This window comes from Botryllus schlosseri, chromosome 5 (assembly GCF_051294905.1).
Source record: "Botryllus schlosseri isolate E-star chromosome 5, Bs_hap1, whole genome shotgun sequence".
Taxonomy (NCBI): Eukaryota; Metazoa; Chordata; class Ascidiacea; order Stolidobranchia; family Styelidae; genus Botryllus; species Botryllus schlosseri.
In genome coordinates, this window is record NC_137240.1 from 27468443 (window position 1) to 27488541 (window position 20099).

A 20099-nucleotide genomic window follows, 5' to 3' on the forward strand; every position below is an offset into this window, starting at 1 on the left:
TTATCGGTATTAGCCTTATCGCTGACGCCTTACCAAATACATTTCATTTTCCTTACTCAGCTCCTAGTATTCGTTTGATTACATGTCATTGTCTGTCTTGTAGCCTATTCGCTGTTAGTCGCTCAAACTTTTGGTTGCTCAAATAGTCGCTTTAACATTTTTCTGTGTTTGTAATTTTCAGTACTCATGATTAGGACTGGTTCGAATACGTTCGAGGGGGTTCCAGGGCCACGAGCGGAATAAAATTTATATTTTCGTAATCAGTACAGCGTCAGCTTTCAATTGATGCCCGTTTTTTCAAATTTGATGCTCGACAAGCCGGTCAAAAATGACTGTCAAATTGCCTTCAGCCGAATGGAAAGTGTGACGTGAACCAGTTTCACTAAGCCGTGAGATTTGCTTGTGTCGACACCATATACGACACTATGGTTATACTGCTACGATCCGTAGACTACGACGGAAGTGGTTGTGCAGCTCATTGCTAGGTCATAGTTGGTTTTAATATCACATAATTGTAAATTGTTTTAGACAATCGTACGAGTTTGTAACACTGCTTTATTTTCCAAAATATGAGATATGGAGCTACATAAGCCTTGGTAGATGCTGTTAACGAATCCCGGGATTTCATTGCGATTAATCCCGGCATCCGGATTGCTTCAAAACCCGGGGTCCCGTGATCCCAACGCCAAGACAAATGGTCGCTAAGTAGCCACTCATGTACAAGCAGAAGTGACGATTGCCTAGTAAGTAAATAGAAAGTAAATATTCTAGGCATCAGTGTTGGGATGACTCGAGTCATGACTTGACTCGAGTCACCTTTTTCGTATGACTTGACTTGACTCGAGTCACTTTGCTAAAATGACTTGACTTGACTTGACTCGGCGTATTAGAAATGTGGTTTGACTCGTGACTCGGAGCAAAATTCACGAGTCAATTTCAAGTCATGAAGTAATCGGTGTCGATAGAAATCACTGTATCTTGCACAAGGTCTAATTGTTCGCGAAATGTTGGTGTAACCCGTGAAAGCGACCAATCATTCAATGATCGCGCGCTTTACTGAGACTCCATTGTTCTCTCACAGATAAATTGACCGCATACGAAGTGATCGAAGTTTACAGCTTACGTTATCGTAAGCTATGTTTAGTAATATAATTTAATTGCAATCTCTTGTTTCATTGAGCTTCAATTCGAATATACAATATAGTTTATATAGTCCTCGTCTATTGGCGCAGGGTCAAATTGTATCAATCAATTTATAATTGGATAATGTATTGCATCTTATCTTGTCTATCTCTATTTTGACCGGTAACTAGAAACTTACGTAGTTCAACAGTTCTAGGTATATGTGAGCGACACGGCTTTCTTGCGTGCATATTTAACTCTATATTCGTTCATCGGATCAGAATCAATCACCACTCAATCTGTATTTCAGACAGCTAGCAAGATACAAAGACGTAATCATACCTCTTACTTCGAAAAGGCAACTTGACTTGAATTGTTACTTGACTCGTGACTTGACTTGACTTGACTTGACTTGACTCGAGTCACTTTCGAAAATCGACTGTCTTGACTTGCCTCGAGTCAAAATGTGCAATGACTCGAAATGACTCGTGACTCGAAGGTAGTGACTTGATCCCAACACTGCTAGGCATACTTTTGAAAACTGCTCGGTAATTCGCCTTCAAAGCTAGACCCCATATTTTCCAATATCGGCTGAATATATCGGTGTTATCGGTTAATGTGCTAGATAACGGTTTTATCGGTATCGGCTCAAAAGTATGATATCGGCTAGGCTCTAATCAACACGGCTACAAACGAGTTAAATATTTATTAGGTCCGAAGTTTTTACAAGCGCACGCCGATGCCGTTATCTCGGCGTATCGGTAGACAGCGAGATGTTAACAAAACTCAGAATTGGGCTGTGATCTAAAATCGCGATGTAGACAATATTGTCGGTATGAAGTGTGTTACCAGCTCTTCAGCAGTATACAGCAAACTTCAATGCTGCCAGCAAACAACTGTTTCTGTTAAATATTTTTCTTTATTATTGCCAAGCTATTTCGTAAGGACAGACAGCCAACCAAAAATGCAGAAAAGTACTACTATTCCAACATGATGTGCAGCAATGCCTAATTCAAATACTCGAATGCAAAATTATCAAAATTAAGTTTTTTAGTGCACACTCTCCAGTTTTGTTGTGTAAAAAATTACCGCCCTAGTTATCACCACAAGATTTTGCACACTCTGGATGCGTAAGAAGGTGCTGTTTTAGTGTAGATTTACATGCCACGATCTGGTCATAGTCACGCAAGACCCGGTTGTTTGTCTGTGATTTGGTGTCTGAAATAGCATTGGCGTATGGGTTTCTAATCTGCTTGGAGACATATTTGGTCAATTCTTTATTGCAACCGACGTGACGTAGGCTACGATCCATCAATCGACTGTCGCAGCGCCCCGTATAATTGTAAATGATACGACTCTGTTTTGTGTCAGGTTGTACTGTGTATCCTTTTGTGTTGCAACCCCAACCCAATCCAAAATTATCGACTTAATCAATCCTCCTCTAGATAAACACATGGTGATGTGGATTAATGCTGTTCTGAGCAATACACAGCCTTGAAATATTTATGACATGGTGTTTTGCTTATCTCTTACATACGCCTGCATTTGTATTACGCTCCCTGATAACATACAAATGAAGGATTTAACGTAACATTGACCTATACAGCATGTCTAAATAATATTTATAAATATACCTACATCACAAATAGTGTCTGTATAATGCAGGGGTGGGCAAACTTTTGAGCTCGCGGGCCGCATTCAAGATTTGAATCCATTCGCGGGCCGCACTATATAAAATTGGCCTTTGAACAGCTTTTTGGAGGTACAGAACTTCAATATAAATTGGGTTTATAAACCAAAACGCAATATTGGTATTTGATAATATAGTAAGGACGTGGAGATAATATACATGCTTATTTAAAACATCCAGACAGTAGGCTTACCATATTTTGGAAGTCTAAAAAGAGGACACTTTTTCAGAAATTTGAGACTTGCAAAACCGGAGAAGAATTCTCAAAAGTCGGTGAATTTTTCCGACTTAGTCATCGGTTGACTAAAAAAAAGGTCAACTTTTCGCTCGGAGCTCAAATCGCCGTTTTTCACTCCGAAATGCTCACCGGAGCGTCACTTCTGTGCTGATTTTAGGCATATCACTCGCATTTTGCTCTAAATGTGACCTGAATTTTCAAAAAAGAGGACAAACGGCCGTCCTCCGAGGACACTTTCCAAAAAGTCGAAAAAGAGGACAAATCCTCTTAAAAGAGGACGTATGGTAACCCTACCAAACAGTGCTTTGATGATATCGTACACCCCTCAGAAACAGTGGCGAGATTTCATAGGCTGGTCGACCTCAATAACCAATTTGTCAAACTATACAGATGAAAGTTGGTTGTCCCGATTCTTAGATCAGGATTGAAATTTCAATCTGTGCGCCGCGTTCTGTTCATATATTTGCTAATTCCACTTTTGGTTCAGTTCCAGGACACACAACGCTGACAGCACCATGACCATGTTAGCTTCAAACACGCTTCTACTACAAAAATATAAATACCCTTATTCTACGCATACAGAGAACGAATAATATAACTCTAAGACACGCGCGAATCGTTTTTTTATAATAAGCACATCACGGAAATAGTTAAAATTGGAGTGGCCATTCTGAAATAACACTCGTGATCCGAATTATGTCAATCTCGTTTAGGATTTCTGTGATGTTTAGCAGTTGAAACCTTTCAAACTGCGTGGGCCTTGAGAGTCAGGCTGTCGCGCCGGGAATTACACGAATAATGTAATACAATACATAATAACAAAATAATATAGGAAGTATTTAAACCTTAGAATAGTGGTTCTCAAACTTTGTAAGACACGCCCCTCTTATAGAGGAAAAAGATTTCTCGCCCCCTTATCGTCATATCACAAAACGCAAACAGGATGCTAGCAAACATAACGGATAGTTTGATGGCATGGAAGGTTACGACTGTGGATGAGAGATTTTTAAATATGAATTTCAGACTAAATATAGAGCAATAATTATGAATGAGAAGGAAATCGCGCAGCGCGCGAAAAAAAATTCAGTTGAGCTCAGCTTCGCGCCCCCTTCAGGTGTTTTCATGCCCCCAAGGGGCGCGCGCTCCTCCCAGTTAGAGAGCCACTGCCTTACAATTATCATGGTGAAATATACTAAGATCAATTCCCTGCATTATTTCGATTTTTTGTACGCATTTCATCAAGATTTTTAATGAGTTTCTGTAGACTCTCGCGGGCCGCACAGAGCAGTGTGGAGGACCGCATGCGGCCCGCGGGCCGTAGTTTGTCCACCCCTGGTATAATGTATATGCAGAATCGACATATCTTCATGTTAATCAGTGGTCCCCAACGTTGTTTCCTTCCTAGTCTACATTACCCACAAGCACAGTTTCCTTAAGCTGCGCGCGTGCGCAATTGCGCAGTGGTGACACGGTCTCTGCGCACAGAAAAGTAGAAGTGATGACCTTTTTTAGTCGTTACGCACTGTTGTCCCAGGGACCGAGCAGTGATTTGGTGAATGCGCGCAGACTCGTGAAAAATAAGAGGGATCATTGCCCACAACTTAAAACCCCGCTATCGTACCCATAAAAATACTCCCTCCATTATATTTAGTAACAGTAAAAAGGACTTACTACACTGTAAATCCGCAAGGTCGTATTGAACACTTCATAACACTTTTTTCTGCGTACAGACACACTTTCTCGCCATATAAACACATTGGGCAAGTACGATCGCAACACTTCTCCATATTTTTCCGTTTATGTGAAACACTTCGAGAACAGGTAACATAACAACTTTGCAAGGGAAATGGAAAACGCCGTGACAGGTGGTATGACCAAGGTCGAATGGTACCCACCCCAATTTTCGATAGCTTCAATCGTTGTCACTTCATTGTCAAAGGTTCTTTGCCCTCTTGCACCAAATTCGATCGTGAAAACACACATACACGTGTAAATTGTATAATAAGGATGTAAAAAGTTACAAAGACAGAAATTCGAGTATATATTATGTAATGTGGTCAGCGTAATGTCATTCATAAAGTCTTGATGTCATGTTGACCGTTCCCTTCGACCATACTCTCCAGAAACCTCGTTGTTGCAAAATTATAAATTGTCTTGTGTGCGAGTAAGTTGAATGAGCTGGACTCTGCGCAATCCGTTCGAGCTTTCAACCTTACGCCGACCAGATAGCGTAATGGTTAAGCGTCCGGCTTCTTTGTCGGCAGGTCGTTAGTTCGATTATAGATAACTAACCTACGGATGGATACGCAACACCCGTCGTTACGCTTGCTTGCTCGGAGGAAAATACCGCTCAGCAATCTAAACGCAACGTAATTGCCAATCCCATAGCTGACGACCCGAGCGCTCAAATTGAATAAAGTTGATCTTATTTGAACGCTACTGTCGCACTGATTCCGAAAATATACATTAAAATCCGATCGGGGCAATGGAACCACCTCGAAATACACCTCAATGTCTGAAAATTGGCATTGTTCTGAACAATCGAATACACGCAGGGTCATTGTTATGGTCATTGTGGTGCATCGATGCGATTGTCTGGAACAATGCCGTTTTTCAGACTTTGAACGCTATTTCGGGCTGGTTATTTTGCCTTGATGAGAGTTTATTGTATATTTTCGGAATCAGTGCGACAGTAGCTTTCTAATAAGATCAACTTTTTTTAATTTGAGCGCTCGGTTCGTCAGCTGTGGGATTGGCAATTACGTTGAGTTCAGATTGCTGAGCAGTATTTTCCTCCGAGCAAGCAAGCGTGACGACGGTTGTTGGGTATCTATCCGTAGGTTAGTTATCTATCGTTCGATCTCCGGCCTGCTTGGCGCTCATGCATTACTGGGATAGCATGGGGTGGTGGTGCATGACTTAGAAAGCCGTAAGGCCTATATCTGCACTCCCTTGTCGAGCAGCATATGCGCATCATGCACTCATGGTATGCATATGCACAGATCGTGTGTGTGTGTGTGTGTATCATGAGTCGGTGTGTATGCCGCAAAAATGAACTACGTCCTTTCCGGTGGCGAGATAGCGCAGTGGTATAATCCGCGGCTGCAACACCAATGGGTGCGGGTTCGAGTCCGACCGAGGTCGACTTCCGAATTCCGATACCTAAGTGTTGGAGGTTTACCTAGGCTCCTCCTCGCCACTTCATCTGCGTCAGCGGTATCTTACAAAAGCTTAGAGGCGGGCCGTGCTACAAATCGGCAGTTACGGAAAAATAAGAAGAATTTCGGCCTGGTGTAAATGACCATAGTAGTCGACAAACACCATGAATACCCCAAAAACAAACAAACAAACTACGTCCTTTCCTTTTCCAAACTACTGCTGCTAACTTTCAACATAATACTACACTATATTTCACAAACACTTTTAGTATCAGTAGGTTCGTGAAATGCATAAGATTGTAGCACGTGTATCTAAGTTTATTTGGAAAGTTCTAATCACTACGCAAGTACGCATATTTGCAGTATTTGAGGTGAATTGATTAGACTTCCCAATGGTAATCACTAATCAGCCGCCCCTAATTTTAATCAGCCACTCCCGTTACGGTACAGCGCGTTCGTAGTCCTTTTCTAAGCATTCGCGTTATCGCGTATGGCGATCGTCGGTGCACGTGGTAACTAAGCAGGCTTGGCGTAATGGACGGTCCTTTGAAGCAGTTTCTGTTATTAAAAAGCGTGAAGGAACATCATATCCATATACTGGAAGGTATGGAAACACTTTGAATGTTACTGAATGTATTTAGCGTGAGTTTGAATGTTACTGAATGTATTTAGCGTGAGAATACTCGTAAACTGAGCTGGTTTTGACATTGCAGCATCATGAATATATGCATGTATGTTATACTATATTGCTATCTGCTATTCAGTAGCGGTCAATTTCACCGAATGTACTTGGTGTGAGAATACTTAGGTTTTTACACTTTGACATTGCAACAGCGTGATACCGTATGTTATTTTATAAACGTGTAGTCAGGCTATTGCTTATGTTACCCCTTATTGATGTCTCCTATTCAGTAACGGTAAATACTGCTAGATCTATCTAGCGTTAGAACACTGTTAGCTGGTTTTGATATTGTGACAGCATGGCTATGCTATCCATATTTCGGTATGCTGCAAATGTTTCGGTAATCTACTGCTTGTATGTTATCTGATGCTATTCAGTAGCTGTAAATGTATATAGTGTGAGAATACTAAATAATCTGAGCTGGTTATGACATATTGGCATTGTAACAGTCCGCGTCAATATAATATGTTTTGATAGGCCGTGCGTCTGTGTTATCCTTTTTGATAGCATTTATTCAGTAGTATAGGCCTACTACTAGGAAACTTTTAGGCTCGAGCATCCATCAATGAGATAGAATATTCCTTCCATCCTTCCTAGTGGTCTAGGAAAAAACACATGCCTATGTATTAGTATTATCTGATGCTATACGTTGCATCTCCGGTACTGCTATAAGAAGGATGGCAGGAATGAGCAATCATTTTGGTGAATGCTCGAGCCCCAAAGTTTGGGAAACCAGTACCATACGATATTATTCTAGCACTAGTAGTGACCTGCATTTGAACAACGCTGAAAATGCACTCGTTTATAAAATATAAATGAGCATTGTTGTCCATTGTAGACAATGACAACAACGTAAACAAAAGACTACCGGTATTGCTTCGCGTAGCTAGTTTAGCGGTGGTGTTGCAACAATTTGAAGATGTACAGTACTATGTTTCGGGCGAATCTCAAAATATTTTACATTGTAATATTTGTTCTAAGTAGGCCTATAAGGTACTAGAACCAGATAATTCTCAGTTCATCTTGGAATCATGATAGAATACGTCAATTTATTGTAGACTTTGTGTCATTCAGGTGGGTAACATTCATGAAAACTAGATACACTGTAATGCATAGCAGGGGTGGGTAAGCTTTTCAGCTCGCGGGCCGCATTCAACATCTTCATCCATTTGCGGGGCGCACTTTATCACATGCGCGAATCGCTTCTCCAAATACAGCACTAAAAGTGATTAACTTGCTGGGGTTTGCTGGGGGGGGGGGGGGCAATGTAAAATTACACTCGGGAACCAAAAGTCATTCTCATTTTGACTTTCTGCTAGATACTGCTCCACATGTAAGGCCCGGCATATTTGATGTAGCGATGATCTTCTTGGTCGATCATATGATAAGTGGATGACGTGGACGTGTATGTCGTACTTGTGCACTTTTGATTGCGCGGTAAATAAGTCATTGGAATATTCGGGGCAATGACAGCAGTGGAACTGATACATAAACTTGGTGATTTCTAGTTTCCACGTATCCTTTATGTTTAGGACACCGAATCTCTTCAGCACTGAGTTGTTGCATGGACAACCAGGCCACTTTGGTGTCCTAGCTATTATACTTAGTACTTCATGTTATAGATTTTGCAGTGGCTCAAGTGCAGTTTACGTCAGGCTATCGCGTCAGCAATGAAATAATAATACAGTATAGTTAGAATAACGTATAATTATCGTGGTGACGGTTTAATTATATAAGAAAAGGTTTTATCGAGTCACTGTAGTGTTCATCAATATTTGTGATACAATTCTTGAGCCTTTCGCGTGCCGCACAAAACGGTGTGGCGGGCCGTAGTTTCCCCTCCCCTGCTGTATAGTGTCTATACCATTGGTTCCCAATCTTTCTCGACTCAGTAACAGTCAGACAACGGTCTGCTAGCCATTCGGGTGGAGGGATTTCTATATATGCTTCGGCTTGCCACATCGAGAGAAACTTTGATAACACTCCATTTGATTCTCTTTCGGTTTTATGATTGAATTACAGCACTGTTTTAGCTGGTACTACAGTATCTATGTTGTCATATTACTTTAATGCAGTTCACAAGGATTCTTTATAGAAAATGTCTGGGTTGTCAGAAAGCTGTCAGCTTTGCTCATTTCAGTGTTCATCATCGGATCACCTCGGCAAACATTTGCTCAGACGTCATAAACATTCTCCCTATCTGATCATATCGTGCAAGCTTTGCAGGACTATCTTTTCAAATTATGGACAATTCATCAATCACAAAAAGAGACGCCATCCGATGACCGATCGAACGATGTCAAGTAATACTGCTGCCGAAAACTCCTTTTCACTTCAGAACGATTCAATTTCTTATGATGACGGCGCAATTATGACCTCTCCTAATGCATCCTATATGAAGCAGGCAACTGATGCTCAAGCAGCTTTAATCCTTCGTCTCCAGACGAAACATAAATTAAGTCAGGCTGGACTTGATGATATAATAACATCATCAGTGACACTTTTGGGAAATATGTATGAGGAAATGAAAAAATATATTGAATCTGGAGTTCACCATCATGCAACAACAGATTTGAGAATATTTCAACCTTCAGCGATATTTTCGTCTTTGCAAACCAAAAATGCACGCAAGATGTTTTTTGAAAAGCATTTCAATCATGTGCAGCCTAGATGTGTTAACCTTGGGTCATGCAATGCAAACAGTGTAATCGGTGGGCAATATATGCTCGTGGATCAGGCTGCCAAAGGTTATTATATCCCATTTTTGAAGCAATTGGAATCGTTACTGAATGCAACAGATCTGCAGCCCATTCCACCGTATGTCTTTGAGACAGATTTCGATATAATGAAAGATTACTTCCATGGCAAGTACATCAAGAACCACAATGGGATACTGCAACATCCAGACTGTCTACTGTTTTCAATTTACCTTGATGAATTTGAAATAGTAAATCCAATCGGGGCTCACCGTAAGAAGCACAAAATGACGGTTCTATACTGGTCATTGTTAAACCTTCCTCCTGAAAGTCGCAGCAAGCTAGGCAGTATTCAATTGCTCTGCATTGCCAAGTCAAATGATTTGAAAGATTACAACGGATACTCTCATATCTTGAAAGATTTCATGGATTCTATGCAATTGCTCTCTGCAGGTGTTGTGCTCAAAGTCAAAGGGCAAGATAAACTCGTGTATGGGTATGTTTTGTATTGTGTCGGTGATACGCCCGCTGCACAACTACTTGGTGGATTCAAGGAAGGTGTAGGTGGTGCCGATAAGCCTTGTCGCACCTGTAATATACATGCAAATAACCTCCCAAAATATTCCATCCATGAAGATTGCCATCTTAGAACCAAAGCTCAACATGAAGAACAGCTGAACAGACTTAAACTCTGTCAGAGTGCCCGTGAACGATCTGCGTTATCGAAAGAATTTGGAATCAATCGCGAATCATTTTTGCACGCGATTCCATTCTTTGATGTCACCAAAGGCATTCTTCATGACCCCATGCACATTCTGCTTGAGGGGCTTGCAAAAATGGAGGTGAAGGCTTTTTTATTGCATGAGATCGATGCAGGTCAAATCTCTCTTGCCAGGCTAAATCACCAACTCCAAAACTTTGAGTACACTCGTGATGAACGCAAAGATAAACCCCAGATATTGGAGAGGAAACACTTGCAGCCAGGTGTCAATCTACCTCAGACAGCTACCAATATGCTTGTTCTCCTGCGAGTAATTCCATTCATTCTCGGACCCTTCATGTCTCAGAGTAACGAGTATTGGAACAACCTTATTCGCCTTGTTAAAATTGTTCAGCTATCTGTTTCTGCCATTGCTTCAATGAAGACAGTTAATGATCTAACAACCTTAATTTCCATACATAATGAGGAGTTCAAGCGTCTCTATCCGGATCTTTCATTCACTCCAAAGATGCATTTCCTTGTCCACTTTCCTCATCAATTGTTGATGTGGGGGCCATTACATCATCACTGGTGCATGCGTTTCGAAGCCAAAAATGGATTTTTCAAGCAGAAGAGATGGTTTAATTTCAAAAATTTGGCAAAAAGTTTGAGTAAATACCATCAAAATTGGATTTGCATGGAAATGATCGATGAAAATGGTTGTAGAAAAAACAATTTTCTTCAGTGTAAGACTGAACTTTTCCAGCCATCCATTGTTAGAGTGGAAGATCACTCCGAAGTTCTTGCTGAGATAATGCTCACTTTGCCAGATAATCCTAAAGAAGTTGTAAGAGCCAAGCGAGCTTATCATCAGAACATTAACTACTCAATCGGGGATGTTATTGTTCGCCAAATCCCAGAATATGACTTTCCTGAGTTTCTTGAGATAACTGAACTTCTTCTCGTTGATAAAACTCTGTTCTGCAAGTGCCATGTATTGACTGTTGCATCTTTTGAATCAGCAATTAATGCATTTGCTGTTGTGAATACTGGTAACCTTGGCTGGTGCATTGTAAGTGAATTGGTGTATCCTTGGCCTCAGATCTCTCATCGGATCAATGATACGCGTTTTGTAATGCTGAATCACGTGGACCATATTTGGGACTTGTGATTTGTAATTCCTTGCAACTTGGATGACCAGTGAACTACCTAGGCTTGCTACATTATTGTGCTGTTTTAATTTCGTGCTTTTGTTTAGCCAGACGTGGATACCTTGACCTTGGTTCGATGGATTTTACTGTGTACTGGAATTAATTTGAAACGTCCCAGAGTAACTTCAGAACGAACTGATTGTATTGTGACTATACATTTACCTTATATTGCTCAATTTCTTTCAGAAAATGAGGTTGATTCTGCTGCATTCAGTTTACTTCTTGAAAAGGATTTTTTTGATATGTTTGCTGGCAAAGTGGGTGTTGCACGAAAATTAATGGCCATTCAGGAAGTATAATGCCTGCATATGTAGATAATTTGCACCGCCAATATTTGAAATCAATAATCTTTCTTGACAGTCTTGGATTAGACTAAATATTGGCCCGTCTGATACTGAGTCGTTCGAAGTCTCTGGTTCTACTATGCCTGTGTCATCGAGCAATGTAGAGAGTGACATGACAAATGAAGAGGAGTCGTTGACAGAGGATTTTGTACCGGTGCGAACATCTTGATCGTAAAACAAGATTTTAAGAATTAATCATGTCTCGTCTGTTCTCAGGAGTTAAGAAGGGAGGATGCAATGTTTCCAAAATCCACCAGTATCTCTGAAGAGCTCGCTTCAGCTACAAATTTTGCTGGGGTATGTTGGTCCTTGATATAATAGACATGCTCGTCATGATAATTTCAACTTCAGATATCTAACCAGCCAAGGTCAAAACCACCTGAAGGCATTGCTGTTGGCGACCAGATGGAACATGATTTGGAATCTCGTACCAGCCACGACGAAGACAGTCAGGTTGTTATTAATAACAAAAGCTGCATGCATGAATTTATATTATTGCCATGTTTTTAGGAGACAGAGTCATCTGGTCCCCATGTACCTGGTAGAAAGAAAATCATGCCTTTACCGAGATTCAGCCCAAATATAGAATCGGCATTGCGCAATGGTGACAATACATATTGCTTGCATGCTGTTATTCAAGAATGTGCTCATCATATCCTACGCCACGGCGATATGAGTACTAATGATCAATATGCAGCCTTTTGCAGTAGATTATGCAAAACCTACTCCTGCCTCAAGTATCCGGGGAAACATGATTATGTAAGCCAAGCTACTTGATTTTATACATCGTCACAAATTGAGTAATGCATTATTTATACAGTCATACTTTTCGCATAAACTATCACAAAGAATTCGGACGATTCGCCATGGCCGGAAAAGAGGTTCATCCGTTAACACCGGTGTACTTGACGGTAATGAGCTTGATTAATTTGCACTTATTTATATTCATTGTATGTAAAAACTGCAGCTTCCACAAGCACCTATACTGAGGAAGAGGCCGAAGAGATTCTTCAATTGGAATTGAAAAAAACGAACTGGAATTGGCCAAAGATTATTGTGCTATTCAATCGTACGCACTTCCGTCGTCGTAGAATGCTATCGGAAATAACATCAAAGAGTGTCAGCCTGATCTTGAAGACGATCCCAACACTGAGTGATATTAGGCTGGTGAGCATTTTTTATCACATTGAGTATGGATGAGTGATGAGTAGTTCTCAGGTGCTGGACGGTGGCAAGTTTCTAGTCAGCTAGCGAAATGTATTAGGACAGTTCTTCCCAAAAATCTGAAGGGAGGCGCAAAGCTGCGGTCACCTGAAAAATTTCCTCGTGCATTGCGCGAATTCTCACCAAGTCATGGTTATTGCTCTGTGTATAGTCCTTTTTTCATATCTGAGAATTTGCTCGTCAGTGCTCATCAGTCATAATCTTTCATGCCATCAGACTTTCGTGGGAATTGTTAGCTTCCTGTTTGGATTTTGTGATTTGACAATATGTAGTCTGCGAACTTCATGTCTATCATAAAGGGGCGCGTGGCTGAAAAAGCTTGAGAACCACTGTATTAGAATTTTATATCAATTCAAAAATGTTAGAAGTTAGACCCTTGTCCATTATTCAAGAAATGAAACATCGATTTTTGAATTGATTTTGAAGTCGGGAACAAACTGTTAACTCCACGATTAATTGCTTCAATTAATTTTATTCAGATAAGGGAGGAATTTAAAATGATGACAACAGTTACATTTACGTCAATGAAGGAAAATTACATTGAGATGCTCAGGACATTTGATAAAATGACACAAAGTAATTCCAATGAAGAGGTGAGATCTGTCGTTCATCTGTTTATCCGCCCCAATTCACGACAAGTGCAAAATTTTAAATTTTACAATTAAATTTCGACTTGTTATATGAAGATCCCTAGCGTAAGTCATTTGTCAAGATAAGGCATCACATTACGCCCATGTATAAATTTGATATTACTATGTTTGTTCCCTAACGCATTAAATATAGTTGAAGAAGAATGTTATTTTTAGGGAGATGAGGTTGATGAAGTGAACTGTCTGCTTCTGCTCCAAGCGAAGTTGAAAGACAACAGAATAAAAGTCAAGTCACAAGTCGATGCCCTCTCAGTGAGCCAGGTAATATTATCTTTAGTATTGTGCGCTATTTTAATGCAGTATTTTTGCAATAATCATAGATGGAGTGCTAAATCCTCAATTTCCACTTGGCCAGATACATATGCTTGTCAATGTCGATATCATATTATGGTTTCATTTTGGAGACTTTTACTACTTACTACTCCCTCCCATATTATTACTAGTTGTAACATAGTTATGTCCAAATGGCCATAGTTTACAGATCTGGCAGGCAGTGGTAGGATTTTACATATTTTCCAGACAGCGCATCTAATGTGATTCTATAAACTATTTCAAATATGTTCAGTGTCAAATTTGTAATAGTTCTTCTCAATCTTCCAAGGCACACAATCTGAATTTGAGCAGCAAGAAGATGGAACCACCACACCTTATTTTTGCACGCCACGAATCGGGAAGTCACCAAGGCTGGGTAGTAGCTGATGGAAAGATTATAAAGTGCTTGGGAGAAGACGGTGTTTTCGGAATGGTCCTTGACCTTTTGGGCTGCTATTATGCCCTGGACTTGGCCTATCCGAAAGACTTCCAAATTTTGGGCTTTTTGCAGCAGATCGTTGTGAAGGATAGCAAAAATCCTTTTTACAAATCTGCCAAGTTTGTAGACTTTGAGAAACGCTTTCTTGATTTTTGTTTCAATTGAAAGTGATCAACATTACCCAGAAACAGACTTGGGCAACTAGATAATTCTTGTCTAATTGGTTGAAATTTCAGTAATTTAATTCTAATTTGAATGCTACAGTAGAACTATATAGTACGAAACGAGCCAGGCCGATGTTTACGTGAAATCAGTAATTCCAATTTAATTGGAAAAAACTAGTCATAATTCTGATTTTGGTCCAATCTGGATATGACTGAAACTAATTTGAAGACTAATTGAAAAGAAGAACTGAAGACTAATTTGAAAAAATATTGGTAGTTGTTGTAGTTGTAATTTCAATATAATTCAGCGAAATGCCTGTAATACAATATGGCTGTGAAATCTTTTATTGCTCTTATTCAAATTCTAATCTAATTTAGGTTTCCTGAAAATGATACAGGAGAACTGTATTGTGCAAAACGAGTCAGGCGTGGTGATCAGACATTTGCTGTACTCCGTACTAGAATGATCTCTGATTTGATATTATAGAGTGATTTACTGTCCGAGCTTTCGTGTAATTGGTAATTTTATGTCTAATGCAATTTGGAAAAAAACTAGCTATACTTCTAATTTTAATATAGGTTGGATAAAAACTGTGAAACGATTCTTTCATTTCAACTCTAATTAGGAAAAATTTCTGGTTGCTTTATTAACTCTAATCTAACTTGATAAAGACGAGTATTTTCTAGTTGTTCAAGTCTGACCTGATGTATATACTTGGAATGTAACCACGAAAATTTCTTTCAGGCCTGATTACCGGGCGGGATTTCTTTATATGGTCAGGAAAAAACCTGAATTTGTTTAAGTGTATGTGATACAATTGTTAATAAGCTTACTTGTGGATCGCAAACTGATAGTGCCTTGATTTTAACTGATTCAATAAAATCTGAATTTATTTCGAGCCCTGTGTTTACGTGCTAGGTCAAGCGGCGTTACAGTGAACACTTTTAGGATGAACACTTTTTAGGTCAACACTCTGAAATTGAACACTTTGCAACACTTATGGGCGTTCAATTTTTGGATCACGTTTCGTGTTCAATTTTCCGTGTTGAGCAACACTTCAGAATTTACAGTGTACTGGCCCGAGTAAAGTCGCTCCAGAACTGATAGTGATATAATCAATTACTATGGGAGTTACTGATAATTGTTCTGATCAAACGTGAATCCGAGGTCTAGATAACTGTAAAGTCGTATTTTCATGTCACTATATTCAACAAGTTTTTTTCAACTTTACCAACTTTAAATTCACTAGAGCGATTTGCTGGATGTCATGGACAAGCTATTTCCTTATTTGAGTACACCCGATGTCTCGGAACATCTGACAGTAAACATGGATAATCGACTTTTACTACGACATAAAACTTCTTGTGTTATCGGTAATCAGCAGAATTCTGCGACTGATTTATTCCACCTCATTCTTCTCGTGTTAAAGTGTTTGTGACCCCAATAATCGTTTTCCAGAGTTCAAATGAGTTTCCGTCAGCAACACGCTATGAAAGTAAGCGACGAATGCACTGCGGAGCAGTGAACTGGTAACCGTAATTGCAGTGTCGTGTCTCCGTACGTAGCCTATAAATATACTATATGTAATTACCTTCCAAGTGCGTCTGCTCCCCAGCAGTAAACCCTGAATTCTCCAAAGTGCGAACCACTGATTTAGATACATAGAGGTATACCTACAATCCTACACATTTAATTCCATATCTATCAGTATATGTCAGCAGTTTCGCCATATTTTTCAAGTTTTTGACATTATTAATGGCAAGTGACAATCATGGATATCATTGATAAAGGTGATGCGTTAAAAGTTTTCGTATCAAAAATAACGGTTGTATCAACAAAGTAGTAATAATTGGTTGTCGATCCATGCATTCATACGTTGCTGACGTCAAACTTATTTTACAAATATAGCCACGGGTCCCGCGATCAGAGCCGTAACAAATGCAATCCAGCCAAGAGCATAACTGTAGCCCCAATTGAGGTTATCCGTAGCGTCAATCTGATCCTTCTGGTGATCGGTGTATACAGACATAGCAATGAGAAGAGAGACAGCTGTAAAATAGTAATATATATTATCTTAATCGTAATAGCTACAGCAATGTGCTATGTACCAGCCACGACTGCCACCACTCCACCGATTTTCGCCACGTTTTCCTTTTCCTCGACTATTGCTGCGAATATCACCAGAATGGCAGCAGCCAGAAGACTGATCATGGCGATTATGAGGAACGCTATTGTCACTTCTTCCTTCTCGGCTCGGACCACTGTCAAAATATAAATCATTGTAGTCAAACTTTCTGGGTTTGCTGAATTGATATTCGCATAATTGTTTCATACAATATTGATTGCGCTTCTTGCGGAACTGACTAAATTGCTGGCAGCATCTACCTCAGGGACCAGAATAATTAGGAAGAAAATATAGGCCTACTAGATGAGCTTCCATTTACCTGTATCTATTAAATTTAAATTAGGCACCCTACTAATCTTAAGTAGTAGAATGACGTAAAGCGCTACTTCTACTTGTGCTTGAGTATGATTCGTCTTCTCTACTTCTACTTATGCAGCCTTCTTGACTACTTTCACTACCACTGACAGTGCGCCATTCGAGATACTATCCAGATTTAGCAGTATCTCCATAACGGTCATTTACGTCTCAACAGTGAAATACAGTTGAACATCTAGGTATGCTGCATGTAGAGAATGTTGTTGATTTAATGAGAGAATGCTGGTAATAGGGAGAGACAGTTATGAGGAAGGACCAAAACAACATTAGTTATTTAGTTCTCACCGTCAACTACTATGCCATGCGACTGAGCTTGAAAAAGTCCGATAGAAATGTCATTCGTGCCAACAATCCAACTTCGGGTTGCCAACGCAAGAATTGTAAAGAGCAGTGTTATGCTCAGAACTATTCCGCTTGCAAGGCGTAACGATAACACGCTCATTTTATGTTATTTCTATGTGAAATGCTGTAAAATATAAAGATATGCATGACCAGATCATAGGTTTTGGACAATAGCCAAAGTTACTAACATATAGTCAGCACATCAGAGAGTAACTCGGACACTGACCAGACCACATATGTGTCCGTGCCGCATTATCCTATTACCGAGCGTTAAGATTGGAAAATTCATACGATCGCAGGAGTGTCGCATCGAATACTAAAAATACCAAATCTGATTTTTGCTACAGTGCCATCGCCCTATGCGTCTTCCTACGACACTCAGGTTTATATAGAGATATTATGATGGTATTCCCCTGTCACCTAACGTTCTGCGCCACTTCTTTGTTATTGCCGAACATTGCGAATACCTTTCCATTCAGTATTCAGTTCCACGCTTTTGTATAACAGTGCTATTTCTTGCGTGGCGTCATGTGTTTGGATATAGGTCTAGCGAAAGAGATCTCGTGAGAAAGCCAGTCGTTTCGGTATGTATAACACTATTGAGGGGTTTGGTGACTTACAATTCCATTATACAAATCTAAAAATATATTTACAATTTAGTTTTGTACGTCCGTTTGAACTCGTATCTCGTGATCCATTTTGTCCCGGGGCCCATATAGGAGACATATGCCTCTGGTTAGGTATTTAGGATTACGACGAAAGTAGTGTAGTTGGTATCGATCGGTACCGTCCAATCCCAGAAGGCCACGTCATCCTAATTGCCACGCCCATTTTCATACCCTAAGGGTACATTCATCTGCTACGTCATCTGTGCCACATCATCAAGCGCCACGCCTATAGTGCCACATCATCCATCCATTGCTATATCATCGCTGCATTGATTGCCGCATCTTGATACTTTTCTCAGATATTGTATTATGTGTATTTAGGACTAATATCATCCATACATATTTTTTAAACTTGATTTTATGTGTACAAGTTACGGCTTCTGCAGTTTCCACATTTTACGACTTATGATTGCCGCGTCAAAACCTACATTGGCACTTTACTCAGTCTCCTTGAAATAGCATTGTTTAGTGTACGAGTTCATTTTATTTCGAAAAAAGAGCATATCAATGATATCGTTGATCGTTATTGCGTCGATTCACTAGCTGAAATCCTCCAGATCGGTTGATGTTTCGAGGTACACCGCTTTGCTGCCGTCCGACACTGCGATCCGAGTTCTTGCGTTCGATCTGACCGTTTTGTTTGATGTAGCGATCACTGGCTTGTAGTATATACGATACGAGCGGAAGGTCGGGATTATGAACAACTACGCTAGGCGAATAGATGACGAATTCATCAGCTCGCAGTATAACCGCTACCTGTATAATGTTTGCATGTCGAGTATAAGGGTATTTAACTCGCCACTAAAATGCCAACGGAATAGCCGCAGGGAGCCGGTTCTCGTTGCTATAATTAAACGAACACCTTTGCCGCAGGTACGCGATCACCGACGTTATAATGATAGGGACAAATTAGCCGCATGAAAGCGAGTCTAATGAATATAACGACAGACAACAAGTTAGTTGAAAAGTAAAACTAATCGTGACCGATGCAAGACGGCGTGAAACAGCGCTTTCGCTCGATTCTTGTTGATGTAGCGATCACTGGCTTGTAGTATATACGATACGAGCGGAAGGTCGGGATTAGGAACAACAACGCACAGGCAGTCTCACACACTTTGCTGCATCTGAGCTTCGTACTAATACATGCATAATTTTTGCATGACGAGAATACGGGTAATACGGTCAATAAACGCCGGAGGCGAGTCATTTAAACCTTGTTGCTAGATAATACCACTTTCGGGTACAACAAAGTTGCCCTGCAACAAAAAATAGAAGCCCTAATGATCATGCAGAGTAAAGTTCAATTATACATCGAATTATTCGAATAGACTTGTGTAGGTATGAAGTGAAATAGAACGGAGTTTACGCAAAAGTTGCTATTGATCATAGACCAAGCTTGCTTTCAGAGCTGGAAACTAAATGCATATGAAAATTTAGCTAGGTTTTCTCCACACGCATCAAATGTAGGCCTACTCAAGTGTTTATGAGGCGGCGAATAGTTCGAAGGTTGTTAGCATGTAAGGACGTCACATAGAATTGTGGAGTTTTCTGTAAACTATAATCCGGTGATCTATTTTCAATCACTATATTTTTCATTAATCTAAACTTCGCAGTTACGCTTTCTACAGTTTACACATTTTACGACTTATTTTCTTTAGACCCATACAAGTGATCCCCAATGTCGGGGCTATGGAAACAAATCAAGCATGCGTACGTAAATCTTGAGCTTAGATCACCGAGACTCTTGTATGCAACTAACATTACAGACAACCATTCGACAATATTCAACTAGCATTAATGCTTTCGATATAGTGCATCATGTACAGCGACACGCTGATCAATTCAAATTCAACAATGGGATCCCCCGCACAATCATGAAGCCCGATTTGCGTTGAATATTAACGATACCAACAAATCGGAAGATCTCTTTTCCCTCTACATCTATGATAGAGGTACCA

At 40.1% G+C, this 20099-nt stretch overlaps 5 protein-coding genes across 8 annotated transcripts in view; 2 read left to right on the top strand and 3 right to left on the bottom strand.

Moving 5' to 3' along the window:
• The window catches only part of LOC145439906 (peptidyl-prolyl cis-trans isomerase-like), a 362730-nt gene that overhangs the window by 120994 nt on the left and 221637 nt on the right, over positions 1 to 20099 (top strand). The window lies entirely within an intron of this gene.
• Positions 1 to 20099, bottom strand: part of LOC145439892 (meprin A subunit beta-like) — a 233110-nt gene that overhangs the window by 62066 nt on the left and 150945 nt on the right. The gene's annotated exons all lie outside the window — the stretch shown is intronic.
• Positions 1 to 20099, bottom strand: part of LOC145439913 (epithelial membrane protein 1-like) — a 50687-nt gene that overhangs the window by 7622 nt on the left and 22966 nt on the right. The window lies entirely within an intron of this gene.
• Positions 6700 to 15702, top strand: LOC145439895 (uncharacterized). Of its 3 annotated transcripts, none has more exons than XM_080317556.1 (11): positions 6700 to 6812; positions 11684 to 11790; positions 11858 to 11995; positions 12058 to 12138; positions 12193 to 12294; positions 12352 to 12600; positions 12662 to 12752; positions 12809 to 13008; positions 13545 to 13658; positions 13872 to 13976; positions 14317 to 15702. In XM_080317556.1, exons 1-11 carry the CDS (start codon positions 6743 to 6745, stop codon positions 14629 to 14631), a joined length of 1572 nt encoding a protein of 523 aa, XP_080173682.1. In that variant the 5' UTR covers positions 6700 to 6742; the 3' UTR covers positions 14632 to 15702. The 3 variants fall into 3 exon arrangements, with proteins under 3 accessions (XP_080173682.1, XP_080173683.1, XP_080173681.1); XM_080317557.1 differs by having other exon boundaries at positions 11684 to 11754; XM_080317555.1 differs by lacking the exons at positions 12058 to 12138; positions 12193 to 12294; positions 12352 to 12600; ... (3 more) ...; positions 13872 to 13976; positions 14317 to 15702 and having other exon boundaries at positions 9031 to 11925.
• Positions 16300 to 17788, bottom strand: LOC145439914 (epithelial membrane protein 1-like). The gene is made up of 3 exons (XM_080317585.1): positions 17417 to 17788; positions 16740 to 16892; positions 16300 to 16680 (listed from the first exon to the last, which is right to left on the bottom strand). The coding sequence occupies exons 1-3, from the start codon at positions 17571 to 17573 to the stop codon at positions 16523 to 16525; spliced, it is 468 nt and encodes a 155-aa protein (XP_080173711.1). The 5' UTR covers positions 17574 to 17788; the 3' UTR covers positions 16300 to 16522.

Excerpts from the sequence above, each read along its gene's own strand:
- LOC145439895 (XM_080317555.1), top strand. The coding sequence starts at position 9,172 with ATGACCGATCGAACGATGTCAAGTAATACTGCTGCCGAAAACTCCTTT.
- LOC145439914 (XM_080317585.1), bottom strand. The coding sequence starts at position 17,573 with ATGAGCGTGTTATCGTTACGCCTTGCAAGCGGAATAGTTCTGAGCATA. Across the intron at positions 16,893-17,416 it reads GCATGGCATAGTAGTTGACG|TGGTCCGAGCCGAGAAGGAA; the intron begins GTGAGAACTAAA and ends ATATTTTGACAG. Across the intron at positions 16,681-16,739 it reads AGTGGTGGCAGTCGTGGCTG|CTGTCTCTCTTCTCATTGCT; the intron begins GTACATAGCACA and ends ACTATTTTACAG.